Genomic DNA, 21,385 nt, shown 5'->3' with positions numbered 1-21,385 from the left:
AATGGATTTTATGATCTGAGACCGAAAATAGACATCAAGACGGGAAACGCTGGTCTAGGGTTTGTGATAAATAAAAGTATCTGCAGCGTCTTATGTTCAGAAGAGACGATCTTCAAGGGAGACGCGCGGATCCTGTCTGATGCCTTGAATTAAAGTCTCTATAATCATAATGAGAAGGGGGCGGGGACAACACTGACGCGTTACATTCCCTATATACAACGTCAGGGACAATATTACATTTATTATAAGTCCAGTGTGCGGAGATGAATATAAGAATAATAAATCATATAAGGAAGAAAACTTTTATTAACAATTGGTAACAAGTTTGGAGATGCAGTATATGATATATGTATAAATGTCAGATATCCTATGTACATGGTGAATATATAGATGTGTTATCTGCATCATTTACTGCTCTGAATTGACTTCTCTCCTGTGTGAATTCTTTTCTTTGATGCTGATGAAGACTTGATTTCTTAGTAAAACATTTCCCACATTTTGAACATGAAAATGGCTTCTCTCCTGTGTGAGTTATTTGATGTACAACAAGATGCGGTTTCTGAGTAAAACATTTCCCACATTTTGAACATGAAAATGGCTTCTCTCCTGTGTGAGTTCTTTGATGTTGAACAAGACTTGATTGAAAAGTAAAACATTTCCCACATTCTGAACATGAAAACGGCTTCTCTCCTGTGTGAGTTCTTTGATGTCTAACAAGACCTGATTGAAAAGCAAAACATTTCCCACATTCTGAACATGAAAATGGCTTCTCTCCTGTGTGAGTTCTTTTATGTACAACAAGAATTGATTTCTGATTAAAACATTTCCCACATTCTGAACATGAAAATGGCTTCTCTCCTGTGTGAGTTCTTTGATGTGTAACAAGACCTGATTTAAAACTAAAACATTTCCCACATTCTGAGCATGAATATGGTTTCTTTCCTGTATGAGCTCGTTGATGTCCAACACCCCTTCTGTGACCTTTATTTTGCTGAACATCCTGTGATGAATGAGAAGACAGGACCTGTATATAAGGATGAGATGACAGATCTTGGCTGTGAAGGGCTGAGGGTGTATCTGGGATAATGGAATGTTCTTCATATGTATCTTGTGTGATATCATCATCTGCTTTATAATCTGAAGATATAAGATTCTCCTCTGATCTCCTGGTACAAGAATCTGCAGAGAATAACACAGATTTTATTATCAGTATTAAAGGGGTTCTCCACCATAAGGTGATTTAGTACGTACCTGGCAGGCAGTAATGGACATGCTTAGGAAGGATCTGCACTTGTCTTGGGGCTAAATGGCTATGTTGTGAGATTACCATAACACTGTGGCTAGCTTTTTGTGAATTGGTATTTCCTGTTTGAGTTTCCTTCTTTGCCTACAAATCCCATAATTCCATTTTACTCCCTCCCACACATCAGCCACCCCCATCCATTGAAACATAAATGAGCTGCACCCATTCAAAAGACCTGTGGTTTTCAATCAGGGTGCCTACAGCTGTTGCATTAGTTGTAGATTGATCTCTCTCCCACCAAGCGATCGCTCCACCCATTGAAGCAGACAGGCTACCTGTCATCAGGTGACTAGTGATGTCAGGTCTCAGCCACATTACAACCTGGGAAAAATCTGAGACAACAGTCATTTTGTATGCTGTTAAAAATAAATATTGGGGTGAAAATCACATAAGAATTGTAAGAAAACAGTCACACACAGGTACAGACACTATATTATGGACTACACTAACTTTAACTGGAATACCCCTTTAACCCCTTAACAACCCAGGAACACTGCATCTACGCTGCATTTGAGAGCTTGTTGTTTTGTGGGACGGATCTTACATTGTATTAACTGTGCATTAAAATATAGGTCAGGTCCATACGATCACAGGGATATCTAATTTGCATAGTTTTTGTTACGCTTTACTGCTTTCTAAAAACAATTAAAACAAAAATTGCTTTACATTTTTACAACAAAAAAGTTAAAATATTATTGGAGGGGGGGGGGTTACATTTTTTTTTTTAAATCTTAAAAATTATTTTTTTTAACACTTTTTGGTCCCTCTATAGGACTTGTATGAGCAGTCATTGGATTGCTCATACAGATCAGTACAGTACCGTATTTATCGGCGTATAACACGTACTTTTTAGGCTAAAATTTTTAGCCTAAAGTCTATGTGCGTGTTATTCGCCGATACCGCCCCAGGAAAGGGGGTCGCTGCCCGCTTCTCTCCCCCTGCCTTTCCTGGGGTCTAGAACCCTGCTTCCGGCCCTTCTCACCCCCTGGCTATCGGTGCCGCTGCCCGTTCTGTCCCCCTGACTATCGGTACCGGCGCCGATAGCCAGGGGGAGAGAAGGGGCAGCGGCACCCATTGCCGGCGCCGCTGCCCCGTTGCCTCCCCCATCCCCGGTGGCATAATTACCTGGGTCCGCGCTGCTGCAGGCCCCCGGCGTGCGCCCCCTTCGTCGTTGCTATGCGCTGCACGGCGCGGCGCATGACGTCCGAGCGCCACGCTGTGCATAGCAACGACGCAGGGGACGCACGCCGGAGGCCTGTAGCAGCACGGACCCGACCCAGGTAATTATGCCACCAGGGATGGAGGGAGGCAACGGTGCCGCTGCCCCTTCTCACCCCCTGGCTGTCGGCGCCGCTTCTCTCCCCCTGGCTAGGGGGTGAGAAGGGCCGGCATCAGGGCTCTAGACCCCCAGGAAAGGCAGGGGGAGAGAAGCGGGCAGCGACGGCCTCTCTCCCCCTGCCTTTCCTGGGGGTATATCGGGGTATACACGCGCACACACGCACCCTCATTTTACCATGGATATTTGGGTAAAAAACTTTTTTTACCCAAATATCCTTGGTAAAATGAGGGTGCGTGTAATAGGCCGGTGCGTGGTATACCCCGATAAATACGGTATTTACTGCATTGACCCATTAGAGCCGACCATAGACAGGCTGTATCAATAGCAGAGTCCCGGCAGTGACAGAGTCCTAGCAATCATGTCATGTGCAGTAAAATTGACTTGTTCTCCTCATAGATCAGGTTGGTACGATCGGTATGTATAACGTAGTGTTATCTTTTACTCTGTTTTTTCTTTTTATTTAAACTTATTTTTACTAAAAAGTGAGTAAAGAGACGTACAGTGTAAGTACAGACCATGGAAGTCTATGACAAAATCCCATTCAGCACAGCATGATGTATACAGAGTGAGGACAGCTGCATAACACAGTCACTGACTACAGACACAATACAACCTAAACCGGGAACCTTAACCCCTTAAGGACTGGGGGGGTTTCCGTTTTTGCATTTTTGTTTTTTGCTCCTTGCCTTTAAAAAATCGTAACTCTTTCAATTTTGCACCTAAAAATCCATATGATTGCTTATTTTTTGCGCCACCAATTCTACTTTGTAATGACGTCAGTCATTTTGCCCAAAAATCTACGGTGAAACGGAAAAAAAAATCATTGTGCGACAAAATTGAAAAAAAACCTGCTGTTTTGTAACTTTTGGGGGCTTCCGTTTCTACGTAGTACATTTTTTGGTAAAAAGGACACCTTCTCTTTATTCTGTAGGTCCATACGGTTAAAATGATCCCCTACTTATATAGGTGATTTTGTCGGACTTCTGGAAAAAATCATAACTACATGCAGGAAAATTAATACGTTTAAAATTGTCATCTTCTGACCCCTATAACTTTTTTATTTTTCCGTGTATGGGGCGGTATGAGGGCTCATTTTTTGCGCCGTGATCTGAAGTTTTTATCGGTACCATTTTTGCATTGATAGGACTTATTGATCGCTTTTTATTCATTTTTAAATTATATAAAAAGTGACCAAAAATGCACTACTTTGGAATTTTTTTGCGTGCACACCATTGACCGAGCGGTTTAATTAATGATATATTTTTATAATTCGGACATTTACGCACGATACCATATATGTTTATTTTTATTTACACTGTGTTTTTTTTTTTTATTGGAAAAGGGGGGTGATTCAAACTTTTAATAGGGGAGGAGTTAAATGATATTCATTCACTTTTTGTTTTCACTTTTTTTTTTGCAGTGTTATAGGTCCCATAGGGACCTACAACACTGCACACACTGATCATTGTTATCCCATAGGGACCTATAACACTGCACACACTGATCATTGTTATCCCATAGGGACCTATAACACTGCACACACTGATCTCTTATACTGATCATTGTTATCCCATAGGGACCTATAACACTGCACACACTGATCTCTTATACTGATCATTGTTATCCCATAGGGACCTATAACACTGCAAACACTGATCTCTTATACTGATCATTATTATCCCATAGGGACCTATAACACTGCACACACTGATCTTATACTGATCATTGTTATCCCATAGGGACCTATAACACTGCACACACTGATCTCTTATACTGATCATTGTTATCCCATAGGGACCTATAACACTGCACACACTGATCTCTTATAATGATCATTGTTATCCCATAGGGACCTATAACACTGCACACACTGATCATTGTTATCCCATAGGGACCTATAACACTGCACACACTGATCTCTTATACTGATCATTGTTATCCCATAGGGACCTATAACACTGCACACACTGATATCTTATACTGATCATTATTATCCCATAGGGACCTATAACACTGCACACACTGATCTCTTATACTGATCATTGTTATCCCATAGGGACCTATAACACTGCACACACTGATCTCTTATACTGATCATTGTTATCCCATAGGGACCTATAACACTGCACACACTGATCTTCATCATTGATCACTGGTTTCTCATAAGAAACCAGTGATCAACGATTCTGCCGGATGACTGCTCATGCCTGGATCTCAGGCACTGAGCAGTCATTTGGCGATCGGACAGCGAGGAGGCTGGTAGGGGCCCTCCCGCTGTCCTGTCAGCTGTTCGGGATGCCGCGATTAGCCGCGGCTATCCCGAACAGCCCGACTGAGCTAGCCGTCAACTTTCACTTTCACTTTTAGCTGCGCGGCTCAGCTCTGAGCGCGTGGCTAAAGGGTTAATAGCGCGCGGCACCGCGATCGGCGCTGCGCACTATTGGAGGCGGGTCCCGGCTTCACTATGACGCCGGGCCCGCCACGATATGACGCGGGGTTACTGTGAAACCCCGCGTTATATCAGGAGAGCAGGACCAAGGACGTACTGGTACGTCCTTGGTCCTTAAGGGGTTAAAGGGGTACTCTGCCCACAGACATCTTATCCCCTATCCAAAGGATAAAATGTCTGATCATGGGGGAAGAAAGGAAGGAGAAAGACAGAAGAGGAAAGGGTTAAAAGGAGGAGCCAAGAGTGCGGAGGACAGAAGAGAGGTGAAAGCCGAGGGAGAACCACACCGCCCCCCCCCCCCCCATACCTTATGGAACTTATCAGGACACTTTCTTATTCAAGGTGAGTGTTTTTTTTTTTAAATATTGCAAAACTTTACCTATATTCACAATGTAGTTGTTTTCTGTAGATTTGAAGTCTTCAGATTAGTTCACACGTTTCCATGGTTACATAGTTTTCCGCAATTTGTGCAACTATGGTAACAGCATAATTTTTATGCAGTTTTGAAAAATCCTGGCAAATATGCAATGTATGAACACAGCCTTAGGGGAAGTGTATAACTACTATATATCCTGATCCCATAGAGATAGCAGCAGTATACAGATAGAGCTGGAGGGGAGGTGTATAACTAATATATATCCTGATCCCATAGAGATAGCAGCAGTATACAGATAGAGCTGGAGGGGAGGTGTATAACTGCTATATATCCTGATCCCATAAAGACAGCAGCAGTATACAGATAGAGCTGGAGGGGAGGTGTATAACTACTATATATCCTGATCCCATAGAGATAGCAGCAGTATACAGATAGAGCTGGAGGGGAGGTGTATAACTAATATATATCCTGATCCCATAGAGATAGCAGCAGCAGTATACAGATAGAGCTGGAGGGAAGGTGTATAACTGCTATATATCCTGATCCCATAAAGACAGCAGCAATATACAGATAGAGCTGGAGGGAAGGTGTATAACTGCTATATATCCTGATCCCATAAAGACAGCAGCAATATACAGATAGAGCTGGGAGAGGAGGTTTCTGGGAGCTGCCAGGATAATCTGATATGTGATGATGTCATCCTGTAGTTCATAGGATGTCAGCTGACCGAGGACTGACCACTTCCCCTGACACATTAAACACTGATTTTTGTGGGTCAGACTTATCACATGACTCAGGGCGCTTTCACACCACGTTATCAGCCTGCGGCTGCCGGGGGAAATCGTGAGCTCCCGTACCCCAGCTGGACCAACGCTGGAATCCATTGACTTTAATGAGCCGACCAGAGTCACTGTTTGACTCCAGTCGCCTCATTTTCAACCCGCATCTGGTTTTCTGACCAGACCTAAAACTGTAGTATACTACTAGGTCCAGTCAGAAAACCGGATACAGGGCAGAAATGAGTCGACTTGAGTCAAAAACTGACAGAAAAAAAACCAAGTGGCCTTACAGTGATTAACTTAAAAAGTTATAGAGGTCAGCTCAGGGCATATTTCAGCATATTCATTTTTTTTTTTTTAAGAATCTGAAATTCCTTTTAAACTAGTAATTGGGTATCATTTAAATCGTACCGACCTAAGAATCAAATTGGAAAAATTGCATTTTCTTTTCAGTTTCACCTCACAGATAATAATTTTTCAAATTTTACAGAATATTTTATGGAAAATGAAGAAATGAAGGATTTCATTAACAAGTACAGTGGATCCTGCAAAAAACATGTCTATGTCTATTACAAGGCGAGGAGGATAAAATAAAAAATGTAAAAAAATGAAAATTTGCTGCATCATTAATAAAAATAAAAATAAATAAAAATAAGAAAATACAAAAATAAACTATAGTGGAAACCAGGTCAAACACACAGCCAGGGGTCAGGAACCAAAGCTGGTACTCAGGAATAGCCAAAGTCAGGACACCCAAAAGTCAGAACCAGGATTAGGACCAAGAGTGGATGTCAGCCAGGCCAGGGTTATAAATGGAATCACAATCAGGAACAACAGTAACATGCCGTTAAATAGCCAGGACCCAGCAGGGAAGGGGCTGGCTGATTGAAAGGTAGCCAGGAAAATAAGGAGGTGCTCATTAATATCAGCTGAGGTTTTTTTGTCTGAGAAACCAGAAGTGGAACAAAGGAAAGGAAAGAGCCCTCACAGTACCCACCTCTAAACAAACCCTCCACATAGGGGAGCAACAGATGTGTGAAGGAATTAAGCATGAAAGGCACGAAGAAGGGGAGGAGAACGTACATCTGTAGCTGGAACCCAGGACCGTTCCTCTGCTCCATAGCCTTTCCAGAGGATTAGATACTGGAGGCCGCCCCTGGACATATGGGAGTCAAGGATACTGCAGACCTCATAATCCGACCCCGGCAAGCAGGTAGTGAGGTGTAGTGATTGCATCGGATCATTTAAATGTGCGGAATGTCCGTCCATGATTTCTGGGTGTTCATTCTGCACATTTTCAGCCATTTGAACCCGGCCTTAGTGTTCTTAGTGCCAAGAAGAAAGGAGACACATAATAAAATGGGGAGAAGAAGAAGAGAGCCCACCTAGCCTGTCCTAGAGATAAACATTTGGCCGCAGGGAGGTAAATGAAGTGTTTGTGATCCATAAGAATTAGAATAGGTCCGGTAGTACCCACAGACAAGTGCGGCCACTCCTTGAGGGACAAATGATGGCCACTGAGGAAAGTTTCCTGGTAAGAAAGCTATAAGGATAAAATGGTCTCTCTGGGGTAGGAAGGTGAGACACCTATTCTGTCTCAGACGCATCGTATGAACGGGAAAGCTGGGTTGTGGTGACCCAGGATGGGAGCTGTGGTGACGGCAGCTTTCAGAGTGTAAAACGTTTGTGACCTTCGTGGAATTCATATTTCTCCAGTTTGTAATACAGAACAATCTCTCACAACGTAGCAATGCAGCTAAAGATTATAGCGCCGGAACTCTGCATATACTACACGGGTGTGAGTAAGTGACCCCTCTTTGTAAAGCTGTTTACCCCACTATAACCCCGTATATTGGCTTTAGTGTGGAGAACAAGGGGTCAGATTCTCTATAAGTTACTTTGGATAAGACTGTAATGTGATTGAGGCCCCTGCGATTGATACAGGGCCTCAACTCACCAATCCCAGGGGCCTCAACTCACCAATCCCAGGGGCCCCAACTCACCAATCCCAGGGGCCTCAACTCACCAATCTCAGGGGCCTCAACTCATCAATCCCAGGGGCCTCAACTCACCAATCCCAGGGGCCTCAACTCACCAATCCCAGGGGCCTCAACTCACCAATCCCAGGGGCCTCAACTCACCAATCCCAGGGGCCTCAACTCACCAATCCCAGGGGCCTCAACTCACCAATCCCAGGGGCCTCAACTCACCAATCCCAGGGGCCTCAACTCACCAATCCCAGGGGCCTCAACTCACCAATCCCAAGGGCCTCAACTCACTAATCCTAGGGGCCTCAACTCACCAATCCCAGGGGCCTCAACTCACCAATCCCAGGGGCCTCAACTCACCAATCCCAGGGGCCTCAACTCACCAATCCCAGGGGCCTCAACTCACCAATCCCAGGGGCCCCAACTCACCAATCCCAGGGGCCTCAACTCACCAATCCCAGGGGCCTCAACTCACCAATCCCAGGGGCCTCAACTCACCAATCCCAGGGGCCTCAACTCACCAATCCCAGGGGCCTCAACTCACCAATCCCAGGGGCCTCAACTCACCAATCCCTGGGGCCTCAACTAGATTTGTGGATGAACCCCTGGGACAGTCCTTCTGTAACATACTCCTCTATGGCTTGGTTCTCTGCCACAAACAGAGGGTAGAATCTATCAATCTCTCCTGCTCTGGACAGTTTCTGACATGGACAGAGGTGGCAGCGGAGAACAGTGTGGTCAAACTGGAAATTACTACACAACTTCCTCTGGAGCATTCAGCAGCTGATTAGTACTGGAAGGATAACTATTTATAAATAGAAGTAATTTACAATTCTAACTTATAACTTAGCACCAGTTGATAAAAAAATCTTTTTTCATCGGAGTACCCCTTTAAAAAATGCCATAAAAAATGTATTACATTCGGTGACTGAGCAGAATCTGTGACTGTTCTCTGCATTTGTGGTTACTATTCACCTGGGAGGTTACCTGTAGGAATGTCCTCCTTATACTGCTCATCACTGCTCACATCTGTTTCTTCTTCTTCTTCCTTTATGTCTGTAGCAGTAATATAGATCAGATCTTTCCCTGTAGGAATGTTCTCCTTATACTGCTCATCACCGCTCACATCTGTCTCTGGAGCATTAATATTGTTCGGATCTTCTCCCTGATTCATAAGATGTGGAAGAAATATTGTAAAAATCATCAGACAGTAGGAGAAGTCACGTGGGATGTTATAGATGAGCAGGAGATGAGGAGTCATGGAGGGTGAGGGGACTGACCACAAGAGCTTCACAGCCCTTCTACAGATCATAGGGAATATCTCCATCTACCTGATCATCCTGTGGAAGAAGAGGACGGGGACACCTCTCTGGTGCTGTTCTCTTACTGGATCTGACTGTAGGGAACACATACAGAGACTGAATTCATTCTTTACATACAAATAATGAGAGGACGTGTGTATATAGTCATGTCTATTACCTGGTGATGTGAGGGGCTGCTGATCCTCCATCATGACCTGATCCTTGTACTGATCCTTGTGTCCTTCTACATACTCCCACTCCTCCATGGAGAAATAGACCGCCACGTCCTGACACCTTATAGGAACCTGACACACAATGATACAGTCATCACCCCGACCCCTCCAGTGGTGTTACTGTATAATGTCCAAGCATTCCCAGCAGTGTCACCTCTCCAGTCATCACCAGACCCCTCCATTACTGTATAATGTCCCAGCAGTGTCACCTCTCCAGTCATCACCAGACCCCTCCATTACTGTATAATGTCCCAGCATTCCCAGCAGTGTCACCTCTCCAGTCATCACCAGACCCCTCCATTACTGTATAATGTCCCAGCAGTGTCACCTCTCCAGTCATCACCAGACCCCTCCATTACTGTATAATGTCCCAGCAGTGTCACCTCTCCAGTCATCACCAGACCCCTCCATTACTGTATAATGTCCCAGCAGTGTCACCTCTACAGTCATCACCAGACCCCTCCATTACTGTATAATGTCCCAGCAGTGTCACCTCTCCAGTCATCACCAGACCCCTCCATTACTGTATAATGTCCCAGCAGGGTCACCTCTCCAGTCATCACCAGACCCCTCCATTACTGTATAATGTCCCAGCAGTGTCACCTCTCCAGTCATCACCAGACCCCTCCATTACTGTATAATGTCCCAGCAGTGTCACCTCTCCAGTCATCACCAGACCCCTCCATTACTGTATAATGTCCCAGCAGGGTCACCTCTCCAGTCATCACCAGACCCCTCCATTACTGTATAATGTCACAGCAGTGTCACCTCTCCAGTCATCACCAGACCCCTCCATTACTGTATAATGTCCCAGCAGTGTCACCTCTCCAGTCATCACCAGATCCCTCCATTACTGTATAATGTCCCAGCAGTGTCACCTCTCCAGTCATCAGACTCCTCCATTACTGTATAATGTCCCAGCAGTGTCACGTCTCCAGTCATCACCAGACCCCTCCATTACTATATAATGTCCCAGCAGTGTCACCTCTCCAGTCATCCCCAGACCCCTCCATTACTGTATAATGTCCCAGCAGTGTCACCTCTCCAGTCATCCCCAGACCCCTCCATTACTGTATAATGTCCCAGCAGTGTCACCTCTCCAGTCATCCCCAGACCCCTCCATTACTGTATAATGTCCCAGCAGTGTCACCTCTCCAGTCATCCCCAGACCCCTCCATTACTGTATAATGTCCCAGCAGTGTCACCTCTCCAGTCATCCCCAGACCCCTCCATTACTGTATAATGTCCCAGCAGTGTCACCTCTCCAGTCATCAGACCCCTCCATTACTGTATAATGTCCCAGCAGTGTCACCTCTCCAGTCATCACCAGACCCCTCCATTACTGTATAATGTCCCAGCAGTGTCACCTCTCCAGTCATCACCAGACCCCTCCATTACTGTATAATGTCCCAGCAGTGTCACCTCTCCAGTCATCACCAGACCCCTCCATTACTGTATAATGTCCCAGCAGTGTCACCTCTCCAGTCATCACCAGACCCCTCCATTACTGTATAATGTCCCAGCAGTGTCACCTCTCCAGTCATCACCAGACCCCTCCATTACTGTATAATGTCCCAGCAGTGTCACCTCTCCAGTCATCACCAGCCCCCTCCATTACTGTATAATGTCCCAGCAGTGTCACCTCTCCAGTCATCACCAGCCCCCTCCATTACTGTATAATGTCCCAGCAGTGTCACCTCTCCAGTCATCACCAGACCCCTCCATTACTGTATAATGTCCCAGCAGTGTCACCTCTCCAGTCATCACCAGCCCCCTCCATTACTGTATAATGTCCCAGCAGTGTCACCTCTCCAGTCATCACCAGACCCCTCCATTACTGTATAATGTCCCAGCAGTGTCACCTCTCCAGTCATCACCAGACCCCTCCATTACTGTATAATGTCCCAGCAGTGTCACCTCTCCAGTCATCACCAGACCCCTCCATTACTGTATAATGTCCCAGCAGTGTCACCTCTCCAGTCATCACCAGACCCCTCCATTACTGTATAATGTCCCAGCAGGGTCACCTCTCCAGTCATCACCAGACCCCTCCATTACTGTATAATGTCACAGCAGTGTCACCTCTCCAGTCATCACCAGACCCCTCCATTACTGTATAATGTCCCAGCAGTGTCACCTCTCCAGTCATCACCAGACCCCTCCATTACTGTATAATGTCCCAGCAGTGTCACCTCTCCAGTCATCACCAGACCCCTCCATTACTGTATAATGTCCCAGCAGTGTCACCTCTCCAGTCATCACCAGATCCCTCCATTACTGTATAATGTCCCAGCAGTGTCACCTCTCCAGTCATCAGACTCCTCCATTACTGTATAATGTCCCAGCAGTGTCACCTCTCCAGTCATCACCAGACCCCTCCATTACTATATAATGTCCCAGCAGTGTCACCTCTCCAGTCATCCCCAGACCCCTCCATTACTGTATAATGTCCCAGCAGTGTCACCTCTCCAGTCATCCCCAGACCCCTCCATTACTGTATAATGTCCCAGCAGTGTCACCTCTCCAGTCATCCCCAGACCCCTCCATTACTGTATAATGTCCCAGCAGGGTCACCTCTCCAGTCATCACCAGACCCCTCCATTACTGTATAATGTCACAGCAGTGTCACCTCTCCAGTCATCACCAGACCCCTCCATTACTGTATAATGTCCCAGCAGTGTCACCTCTCCAGTCATCACCAGATCCCTCCATTACTGTATAATGTCCCAGCAGTGTCACCTCTCCAGTCATCAGACTCCTCCATTACTGTATAATGTCCCAGCAGTGTCACCTCTCCAGTCATCACCAGACCCCTCCATTACTATATAATGTCCCAGCAGTGTCACCTCTCCAGTCATCCCCAGACCCCTCCATTACTGTATAATGTCCCAGCAGTGTCACCTCTCCAGTCATCCCCAGACCCCTCCATTACTGTATAATGTCCCAGCAGTGTCACCTCTCCAGTCATCCCCAGACCCCTCCATTACTGTATAATGTCCCAGCAGTGTCACCTCTCCAGTCATCACCAGACCCCTCCATTACTGTATAATGTCCCAGCAGTGTCACCTCTCCAGTCATCAGACCCCTCCATTACTGTATAATGTCCCAGCAGTGTCACCTCTCCAGTCATCACCAGACCCCTCCATTACTGTATAATGTCCCAGCAGTGTCACCTCTCCAGTCATCACCAGACCCCTCCATTACTGTATAATGTCCCAGCAGTGTCACCTCTCCAGTCATCACCAGACCCCTCCATTACTGTATAATGTCCCAGCAGTGTCACCTCTCCAGTCATCACCAGACCCCCCCATTACTGTATAATGTCCCAGCAGTGTCACCTCTCCAGTCATCACCAGACCCCTCCATTACTGTATAATGTCCCAGCAGTGTCACCTCTCCAGTCATCACCAGACCCCTCCAATACTGTATAATGTCCCAGCATTCCCAGCAGTGTCACCTCTCCAGTCATCACCAGACCCCTCCATTACTGTATAATGTCCCAGCAGGGTCACCTCTCCAGTCAGCAGCTCCATCATCTTGTTGATGAGTTCTAGAATCTTCTGTTCATCCATTTCCTCATGTATCATGGAGTGAGGTGGGAGCCCTGGGATTGGGCTCAGGGTTCTTCCCCGACAACACCCACTAGAGGACTTCTTCACTACTATGTAATTCTGTGTACGAAGAGACACATTAATATCACATTCCCATACATTCCCAGAATCCCTCACCTCTCCAGTCATATCCATCTGTTATTCTATAGATAAGAATGAGGTCATGTGACATCACTCCCAGAATCTCTCACCTCTCCAGTCATATCCATCTGTTATTATATAGATAAGAATGAGGTCATGTGACATCACTCCCAGAATCCCTCACCTCTCCAGTCATATCCATCTGTTATTACATAGATAAGAATGAGGTCATGTGACATCACTCCCAGAATCCCTCACCTCTCCAGTCATATCCATCTGTTATTACATAGATAAGAATGAGGTCATGTGACATCACTCCCAGAATCCCTCACCTCTTCAGTCATATCCATCTGTTATTACATAGATAAGAATGAGGTCATGTGACATCACTCCCAGAATCCCTCACCTCTCCAGTCATAGCCATCTGTTATTACATAGATAAGAATGAGGTCAAGTCACATCACTCCCAGAATCCCTCACCTCTCCAGTCATATCCATCTGTAATTACACAGATAAGAATGAGGTCATGTGACATCACTCCCAGAATCCCTCACCTCTCCAGTCATATCCATCTGTTATTACATAGATAAGAATGAGGTCATGTGACATCACTCCCAAAATCCCTCACCTCTCCAGTCATATCCATCTGTTATTACATAGATAAGAATGAGGTCATGTGACATCACTCCCAGAATCCCTCACCTCTCCAGTCATATCCATCTGTTATTACATAGATAAGAATGAGGTCATGTGACATCACTCCCAGAATCCCTCACCTCTCCAGTAAGCCGGAAGAGTATCTGTAGGGTGAGGTTTATGATCCTGTCGGCCATCTTGTTCCTGTCTCTCTCCATGGTTGATGGGTCATCCAGGAGAATTATCTTATATAGAAGATATCAGCAGAGGATCCTGGATTGGAGAAACCTGAAGGGAAGAAGAGGAGACGATGATAAACCGCACCAGATTCTATGGAGAAATAAAATCCATTTCCTGGAGATAATCTGGGGAAACATCTGAGGAGACATTATAGTCACAATCATGGAGGCTGTAAACCTAGTCAGAGATCCATCATAGTCTGGGGCGGAGTCATGGGGGATGGGTAGAATATGGAGACAGGAATCCAATGCTGTCTAGTTCTTACTGATGTGTCTATGGGGGTGGGGTTAGGTTTTTGGCTTTTTAACTATATTTTTTCCTGGGAGCTGGAACTTTTGCTTTCTCTTTCCTGCATTCTACACAGGATCCGGCCCGTTGTCTTCTCCGAGCTCCAGGAACAGGACCTCACTTTCTCTGTTGGACGGTGATCACATGGGGGATGAGAAGGGATTAATGGACATTTTCGATTAAAATCAATTTTGGTAATCGCTGTCGACTATTTCCTTTACAGATAAATCGCGCACTGATTAGTTGTTTCAGAAATCCTCAAAAGTAGAGCGCAGCATACCACGGTGACATCATCATTACGGATGACCATTCGGGCCGTACGGCTGGGCTTATGATCTAGAAGAAATGCCAAGTCAGGGTTAATGACTATTTCCCGGTTTCGGAAGGCGTCTCCACTTCCCCCCTCAATGTCCTCTATCTCACCAGGATACAGAGCACGATCATAATCCTGGAGTTACAGGAGACGGTCGGGCGATGACTTTCATCAGGACTTGATCATTGGATATAACGGTCATATTGGGTAAACAGCGCTGACATCTGTCCTGTATTATAACAGCGTTTATCACATTGTCCTCCTCAGTTATTGACGCGGTCACATGACATTTCTGCGCTTTTCGTACTCGGATTCACATAAAGCGTTGGTGGGATCATAGGTGAATGGATCCGCGTCACACTGGGAATTATTGTCCCGGAATGTTACGGAATTGTCCAGAAATGGGGCAGAAAGCCAATCTGGTCTCCAGGGTTGGTACGACACTATGTCGGGAGTTTGAATCCTGACGGGGATGTTGTCCCTCCAAGTACCCACGTTATGGACCCTTTTCATCTGGAACACATTGTTTTTGGTAACGAAGGGAGGTGGGGAGATCCACCAGGACCACAGTGGCGGCCATCTTAGATTGATATCTGGAGGCGGCTCAGGATCGTAACCTCCAAAAGAAGTGTCCGATACCCGGAGGAAGGAGACTGATCAGGTGACAGGATGGGCGGGGAGGTGACCTGCAGCCCTTCACCATCCAGACATCCCCTGGGGGGCAGTATAGGCAGGAGATCAGGTAAATGAGTGCTGGCCGGCACAGAGCTTCCACAGAGCTTTGATTGTGAGATCTAAAGGGTTAATGATGGTGACCAACACTAGTGGTGAGTGCCGGCTGCTTATAGCTCCTGAGCTCAACTCAAAGTCCCCATAGAGGGTGCAGAGTGTTATTATATACTGTGTCCTTAAGGGGTTAATAATAAACATCCCCAATAATCCTGATCTGATGGTGACCGCACATACATACCTGTATCTGTAGAGGAGCCGTGTGCTTACAGGACCTGCGATGATGTCACCGTCATGTGATCAGTCACATGGAGGAGGAGGAATCACATGATCAGGGGCTGCTGCTCTAGGCTCCTCTGCTCAGTGTATGAAGGACTCTGCTGTCACATGATCATTATCACAGGTCCTTCAATCACAATCTCTTCTATCCTGCACTGTTGAACTCCGCCCACTGCTGTCACCTGATCCTCCCCAAAGGTCCTTTAGCCATAGTCGCATCTATACTGCAAAACTTTACCCCCAAATGTACTGGTCACATGATTGTGACATCATCACAGGTCCTACACTTCCTGCATGTAGCAGATACGGAGCAGGTCCTGGTGGGGCAGTCACTGCTGTTGTGTTGTGTGTGGAGATCTCTCAGAGCAGCAGCCCCTGATCATGTGACTCCTCCTCCTCCATGTGACTGATCACATGACGGTGACATCATCGCAGGTCCTGTAAGCACACGGCTCCTCTACAGATACAGGTATGTGTGTGCGGTCACCATCAGATCAGGATTATTGGGGATGTTTATTATTAACCCTTAAGGACACGATGTATATTTACATTCTGTGCCCCATATGGGACTTTGAGGTGAGCTCAGGAGCTATAAGCAGCCAGGACTCACCACTAATGACGCTCATCACCATTAACCCTTTAGATTCCATGATCAAAGTCGATTGCAGGATCTAAAATGAGTAAAATGCAGTTGTTGGGGGGCGGAGTCTAGATCAGCTGAGATGACGGCCGGAGGGCCCCTTACCATGCTCTGTGCTCAGATCGGTGCTCTAAGTATACAGACACCTCCACAGCCTGTATAAGCCGAGCACCGATAACACTGATCACTATGGCAGAGCGTTGTTCAGGGTTTGTAATAGAAGCCCCTCCCCTAATAAGTTTATATCCCATTTTTGTAATAAAATAATGTAGGTGGGCGTGGCTTAGACATGGCATTGTACGGTTGTTTTTCTAGGCAGCGCCGTGCCGACCAGCGGTTATTTCCTGATTTCCTGCCTATACTGCCCCCCAGGGGATGTCTGGATGGTGAAGTTAGCAGGTCACTTACCCGCCCATCCTGTCACCTGGTCAGTCTCTTTTCTCCGGGTATCAGCCACTTCTTCCATACAGGACTATGTAAGCATCAGGTTTTTTAAGTTTCTCCCGCGCCCCTATTATCACTTAAGACAGTGTTTCCAAACCAGTGTGCCTCCAGCTGTTGTGAAACTACAACTCCCAGCATGCCCTGACAGCCAAATGCTGTAACAGCTGGAGGCACCCTGCTTGGGAAACACTGACTCCGGTGGTGGCCCAGACCCTGCGTGTGTAACGGTATATGATGCTCGGCCTCTGCTGCAGGTAATAGCAGGTTCTTCCGGGGGGACATATCACAATTCACATAAAATCCTGATGTAATTGTGATGTATATTGTGCCCCCTAGTGGACACATTTCAGTATTCTTCATTGGACAATGTCATATTGAATCCCTCTATTCTTCTCCCTGCTCTGATGAAGACGTTCTGAATACACCGCAGCCTCAGAGATTAGTAGAAATGGATTCACAACGTCTTCAGCAGAGCAGGGAGAGCGACCTCAGAAGACCTGGAGGACCAGAGCGCCACCACTGGACGGGAGAGGTGAGTGCGCTCTAGTCTCTTATTTTACAGCCCTCGGACAATGGAATTTTTCTTAAAGAGAAATCTGAAAACTCCTATAATGTCTCCTCATCTAGTGACTGGAGAGGTGACACTGCTGGGACATTATACAGTAATGGAGGGGTCTGGTGATGACTGGAGAGGTGACCCTGCTGGGAATGCTGGGACATTATACAGTAATGGAGGGGTCTGGTGATGACTGGAGAGGTGACACTGCTGGGACATTATACAGTAATGGAGGGGTCTGGTGATGACTGGAGAGGTGACACTGCTGGGACATTATACAGTAATGGAGGGGTCTGGTGATGACTGGAGAGGTGACACTGCTGGGAATGCTGGGACATTATACAGTAATGGAGGGGTCTGGTGATGACTGGAGAGGTGACCCTGCTGGGACATTATATAGTAATGGAGGGGTCTGGTGATGACTGGAGAGGTGACACTGCTGGGACATTATACAGTAAAGGAGGGGTCTGGTGATGACTGGAGAGGTGATACTGCTGGGACATTATACAGTAATGGAGGGGTCTGGTGATGACTGGAGAGGTGACACTGCTGGGACATTATACAGTAATGGAGGGGTCTGGTGATGACTGGAGAGGTGACACTGCTGGGACATTATACAGTAATGGAGGGGTCTGGTGATGACTGGAGAGGTTACACTGCTGGGACATTATACAGTAATGGAGGGGTCTGGTGATGACTGGAGAGGTGACCCTGCTGGGACATTATACAGTAATGGAGGGGTCTGGTGATGACTGGAGAGGTGACACTGCTGGGAATGCTGGGACATTATACAGTAATGGAGGGGTCTGGTGATGACTGGAGAGGTGACACTGCTGGGACATTATACAGTAATGGAGGGTCTGGTGATGACTAGAGAGGTGACACTGCTGGGACATTATACAGTAATGGAGGGGTCTGGTGATGACTGGAGAGGTGACACTGCTGGGAATGCTGGGACATTATACAGTAATGGAGGGGTCTGGTGATGACTGGAGAGGTGACCCTGCTGGGACATTATACAGTAATGGAGGGGTCTGGTGATGACTGGAGAGGTGACACTGCTGGGAATGCTGGGACATTATACAGTAATGGAGGGGTCTGGTGATGACTGGAGAGGTGACACTGCTGGGAATGCTGGGACATTATACAGTAACACCACTGGAGGGGTCGGGGTGATGACTGTATCATTATGTGTCAGGTTCCTATAAGGTGTCAGGATGTGGCGGTCTATTTCTCCATGGAGGAGTGGGAGTATGTAGAAGGACACAAGGATCAGGTTACAAGGATCAGGTCATGATGGAGGATCAGCAGCCCCTCACATCACCAGGTAATAGACATGACTATATACACACGTCCTCTCATTATTTGTATGTAAAGAATGAATTCAGTTTCTGTATGTGTTCCCTACAGTCAGATCCAGTAAGAGAACAGCACCAGAGAGGTGTCCCCGTCCTCTTCTTCCACAGGATGATCAGGTAGATGGAGATATTCCCTATGATCTGTAGAAGGGCTGTGAAGCTCTTGTGATCAGTCCCCTCACCCTCCATGACTCCTCATCTCCTGCTCATCTATAACATCCCATGTGACTTCTCCTACTGTCTGATGACTTTTACAATATTTCTTCCATATCTTATGAATCAGGGAGAAGATCTAAACAATATTAATGCTCCAGAGACAGATTTGAGCGATGATGAGCAGTATAAGGAGGAGATTCCTACAGAGAAAGATCTAATCTATATTAATGCTCCAGAGACAGAAGTGAGCGGTGATGAGCAGTATAAGGAGGACATTCCTACAGATAAAGATATGATCTATATTAATGCTACAGACATAAAGGAAGAAGAAGAAACAGATGTGAGCGGTGATGAGCAGTATAAAGAGGACATTCCTACAGAGAAAGACATGATCTATATTAATGCTACAGACATAAAGGAAGAAGAAGAGACAGATGTGAGCCGTGATGAGCAGTATAAGGAGGACATTCCTACAGAGAAAGATCTGATCTATATTAATGCTACAGACATAAAGGAAGAAGAAGAAACAGATGTGAGCGGTGATGAGCAGTATAAAGAGGACATTCCTACAGAGAAAGACCTGATCTATATTAATGCTACAGACATAAAGGAAGAAGAAGAGACAGATGTGAGCCCTGATGAGCAGTATAAGGAGGACATTCTCACAGAGAAAGACCTGATCTATATTAATGCTACAGACATAAAGGAAGAAGAAGAGACAGATATGAGCGGCGATGAGCAGTTTAAGGAGGACATTCCTTCAGGTAACCACCCAGGTGAGTAGTAATCACTAAATGCAGAGAACAGTCACAGATTCTTCTTGTTCACTGGCTGCAGTTATTCTTGGGGGATGTAATGGTGTAACTAGAGGTTTTTTGGGGCTCTAGCGCAGAGCACACAGAGCACAGAGCGCAGAGCACACAGATCAATGGGGTTCTATGAAACCCCATTGATCTGTATGAGGAATCAAATGATTCCTCCTAAAAGTCCCCTAAGAGGACTAAAGGTGTAAAAAAAAAAAAAAAAAAAAAAAAGAAAGTTAAAAAACACACACAGTAACCCCTTCCTTATTAAAAGTTCAAATCACCCTCGTTTTTCCTAAATTCCATATAAAAAATATATAAACATAATAAAAATAAACATATGTGGTATCACCGCGTGTGTAAATGTCCGAAGTATAAAAATATATCCTTAATTAAACCACACGGTCAATGGCGTATGCGCAAAAAAAATTCCAAACTCCAAAATAGCGTATTTTTGAGCACTTTTACACTATAAAATTTTTTATAAAAAGCGATCAAAAAGTCTGATCAAAACAATGGTACCATTTAAAACTTCAGATCACTGCGCAAAAAATGAACCCTCATAGAGGACAATTTTAAATGTATTAATTTTTGTGCATGTAGTTATGATTTTTTCCAAAAGTACGACAAAATCCAACCTATATAAGTAGGGGATCATTTTAATCGTATGGACCTACAAAATAAAGAGAAGGTGTCATTTTTACCGAAAAGTGCACTGTGTAGAAACGGAAACCCCCCAAAGATACAAAATTGTGTTTTTTCTTCAGTTTTGTTACACAATTATTTTTTTCCCCGTTTCGCTGTAGATTTTTGGGTAAAATATTATTACATAGTAGATTTGGTGGCACAAAAAATAAGCCATCATATAGATTTTTAGGGGCAAAATTGAAAGGGTTATGATTTTTAAAAGGTAAGGAGGAAAAAACAAAAGTGCAAAAACAGAAAAACGCTTGGTCCTTAAGGGGTTAAGGACCGAGCGTTTTTCCGTTTTGGCACTTTCGTTTTTTGCTCCTTAAATTTTAAAAATCATAACCCTTTCAATTTTGCACCTAAAAATCCATATTATGGCTTATTTTTTGTGCCACCAAATCTACTTTGTAATGACATCAGTCATTTTACCCAAAAATCTACAGCGAAATGGAAACCCCGCCATTTTGTAACTTTTGGGGGCTTGCGTTTCTACACAGTAAATTTTTCGGTAAAAATGACACCTTATCTTTATTCTGTAGGTCCATACGGTTATAATGATCCCCTACTTATATAGGTTTGATTTTGTCTTACTTTTGGAAAAAATCATTACTACATGCAGGAAAATGTATACGTTTAAATTGTCATCTTCTGACCCCTATAGCTTTTTTATTTTTCCGCGTACGGGGCGGTATGAGGGCTCATTTTTTTGTGCCATGATCTGAAGTTTTTATCGCTAACATTTTTGTATTGATCTGACGTTTTGATCGCTATTTATTCATTTTTTCATGATATA

At 45.3% G+C, this 21,385-nt stretch overlaps 2 protein-coding genes across 3 annotated transcripts in view; one reads left to right on the top strand and one right to left on the bottom strand.

Annotated features, from left to right (window-relative positions):
- Positions 1–326: 326 nt before the first annotated feature.
- LOC130298062 (oocyte zinc finger protein XlCOF7.1-like) lies at positions 327–16,410 on the bottom strand. 2 transcript variants are annotated; one of them, XM_056550956.1, is made up of 7 exons: positions 15,908–16,410; positions 14,237–14,384; positions 13,281–13,439; positions 9,714–9,840; positions 9,566–9,630; positions 9,210–9,399; positions 327–1,179 (listed from the first exon to the last, which is right to left on the bottom strand). In XM_056550956.1, the coding sequence occupies exons 2-7, from the start codon at positions 14,312–14,314 to the stop codon at positions 368–370; spliced, it is 1,431 nt and encodes a 476-aa protein (XP_056406931.1). In that variant the 5' UTR covers positions 14,315–14,384; positions 15,908–16,410; the 3' UTR covers positions 327–367. The 2 variants fall into 2 exon arrangements, with proteins under 2 accessions (XP_056406931.1, XP_056406932.1); XM_056550957.1 differs by lacking the exon at positions 15,908–16,410 and adding an exon at positions 14,861–15,059.
- Positions 16,411–18,789: 2,379 nt separating this feature from the next.
- Positions 18,790–21,385, top strand: part of LOC130298082 (paternally-expressed gene 3 protein-like) — a 64,078-nt gene continuing 61,482 nt past the window's right edge. Inside the window, exons 1-3 of the mRNA XM_056550975.1 lie at positions 18,790–18,912; positions 18,996–19,060; positions 19,227–19,875. Coding sequence (XP_056406950.1) covers positions 18,879–18,912; positions 18,996–19,060; positions 19,227–19,875 — 748 coding nt within the window. The 5' untranslated portion in view covers positions 18,790–18,878. The remainder of the gene's footprint in view (positions 18,913–18,995; positions 19,061–19,226; positions 19,876–21,385) is intronic.

The sequence above is a fragment of the Hyla sarda genome (assembly GCF_029499605.1).
Source record: "Hyla sarda isolate aHylSar1 chromosome 1 unlocalized genomic scaffold, aHylSar1.hap1 SUPER_1_unloc_2, whole genome shotgun sequence".
Classification (NCBI taxonomy): domain Eukaryota; kingdom Metazoa; phylum Chordata; class Amphibia; order Anura; family Hylidae; genus Hyla; species Hyla sarda.
The sequence above is the reverse complement of the archived record's forward strand: the minus strand, read 5'-3'. Positions and strand labels throughout refer to the sequence as shown.

Bases quoted from the DNA above. Each gene is read 5' to 3' on its own strand.
- LOC130298062 (XM_056550956.1), bottom strand. From the start codon at position 14,314: ATGGAGAGAGACAGGAACAAGATGGCCGACAGGATCATAAACCTCACC. The intron at 13,440-14,236 runs GTGAGGGATTCT...CTTCGTACACAG, and splicing joins TCTTCCGGCTTACTGGAGAG to AATTACATAGTAGTGAAGAA. The intron at 9,841-13,280 runs GTGACCCTGCTG...ATTGTGTGTCAG, and splicing joins TGGAGCTGCTGACTGGAGAG to GTTCCTATAAGGTGTCAGGA.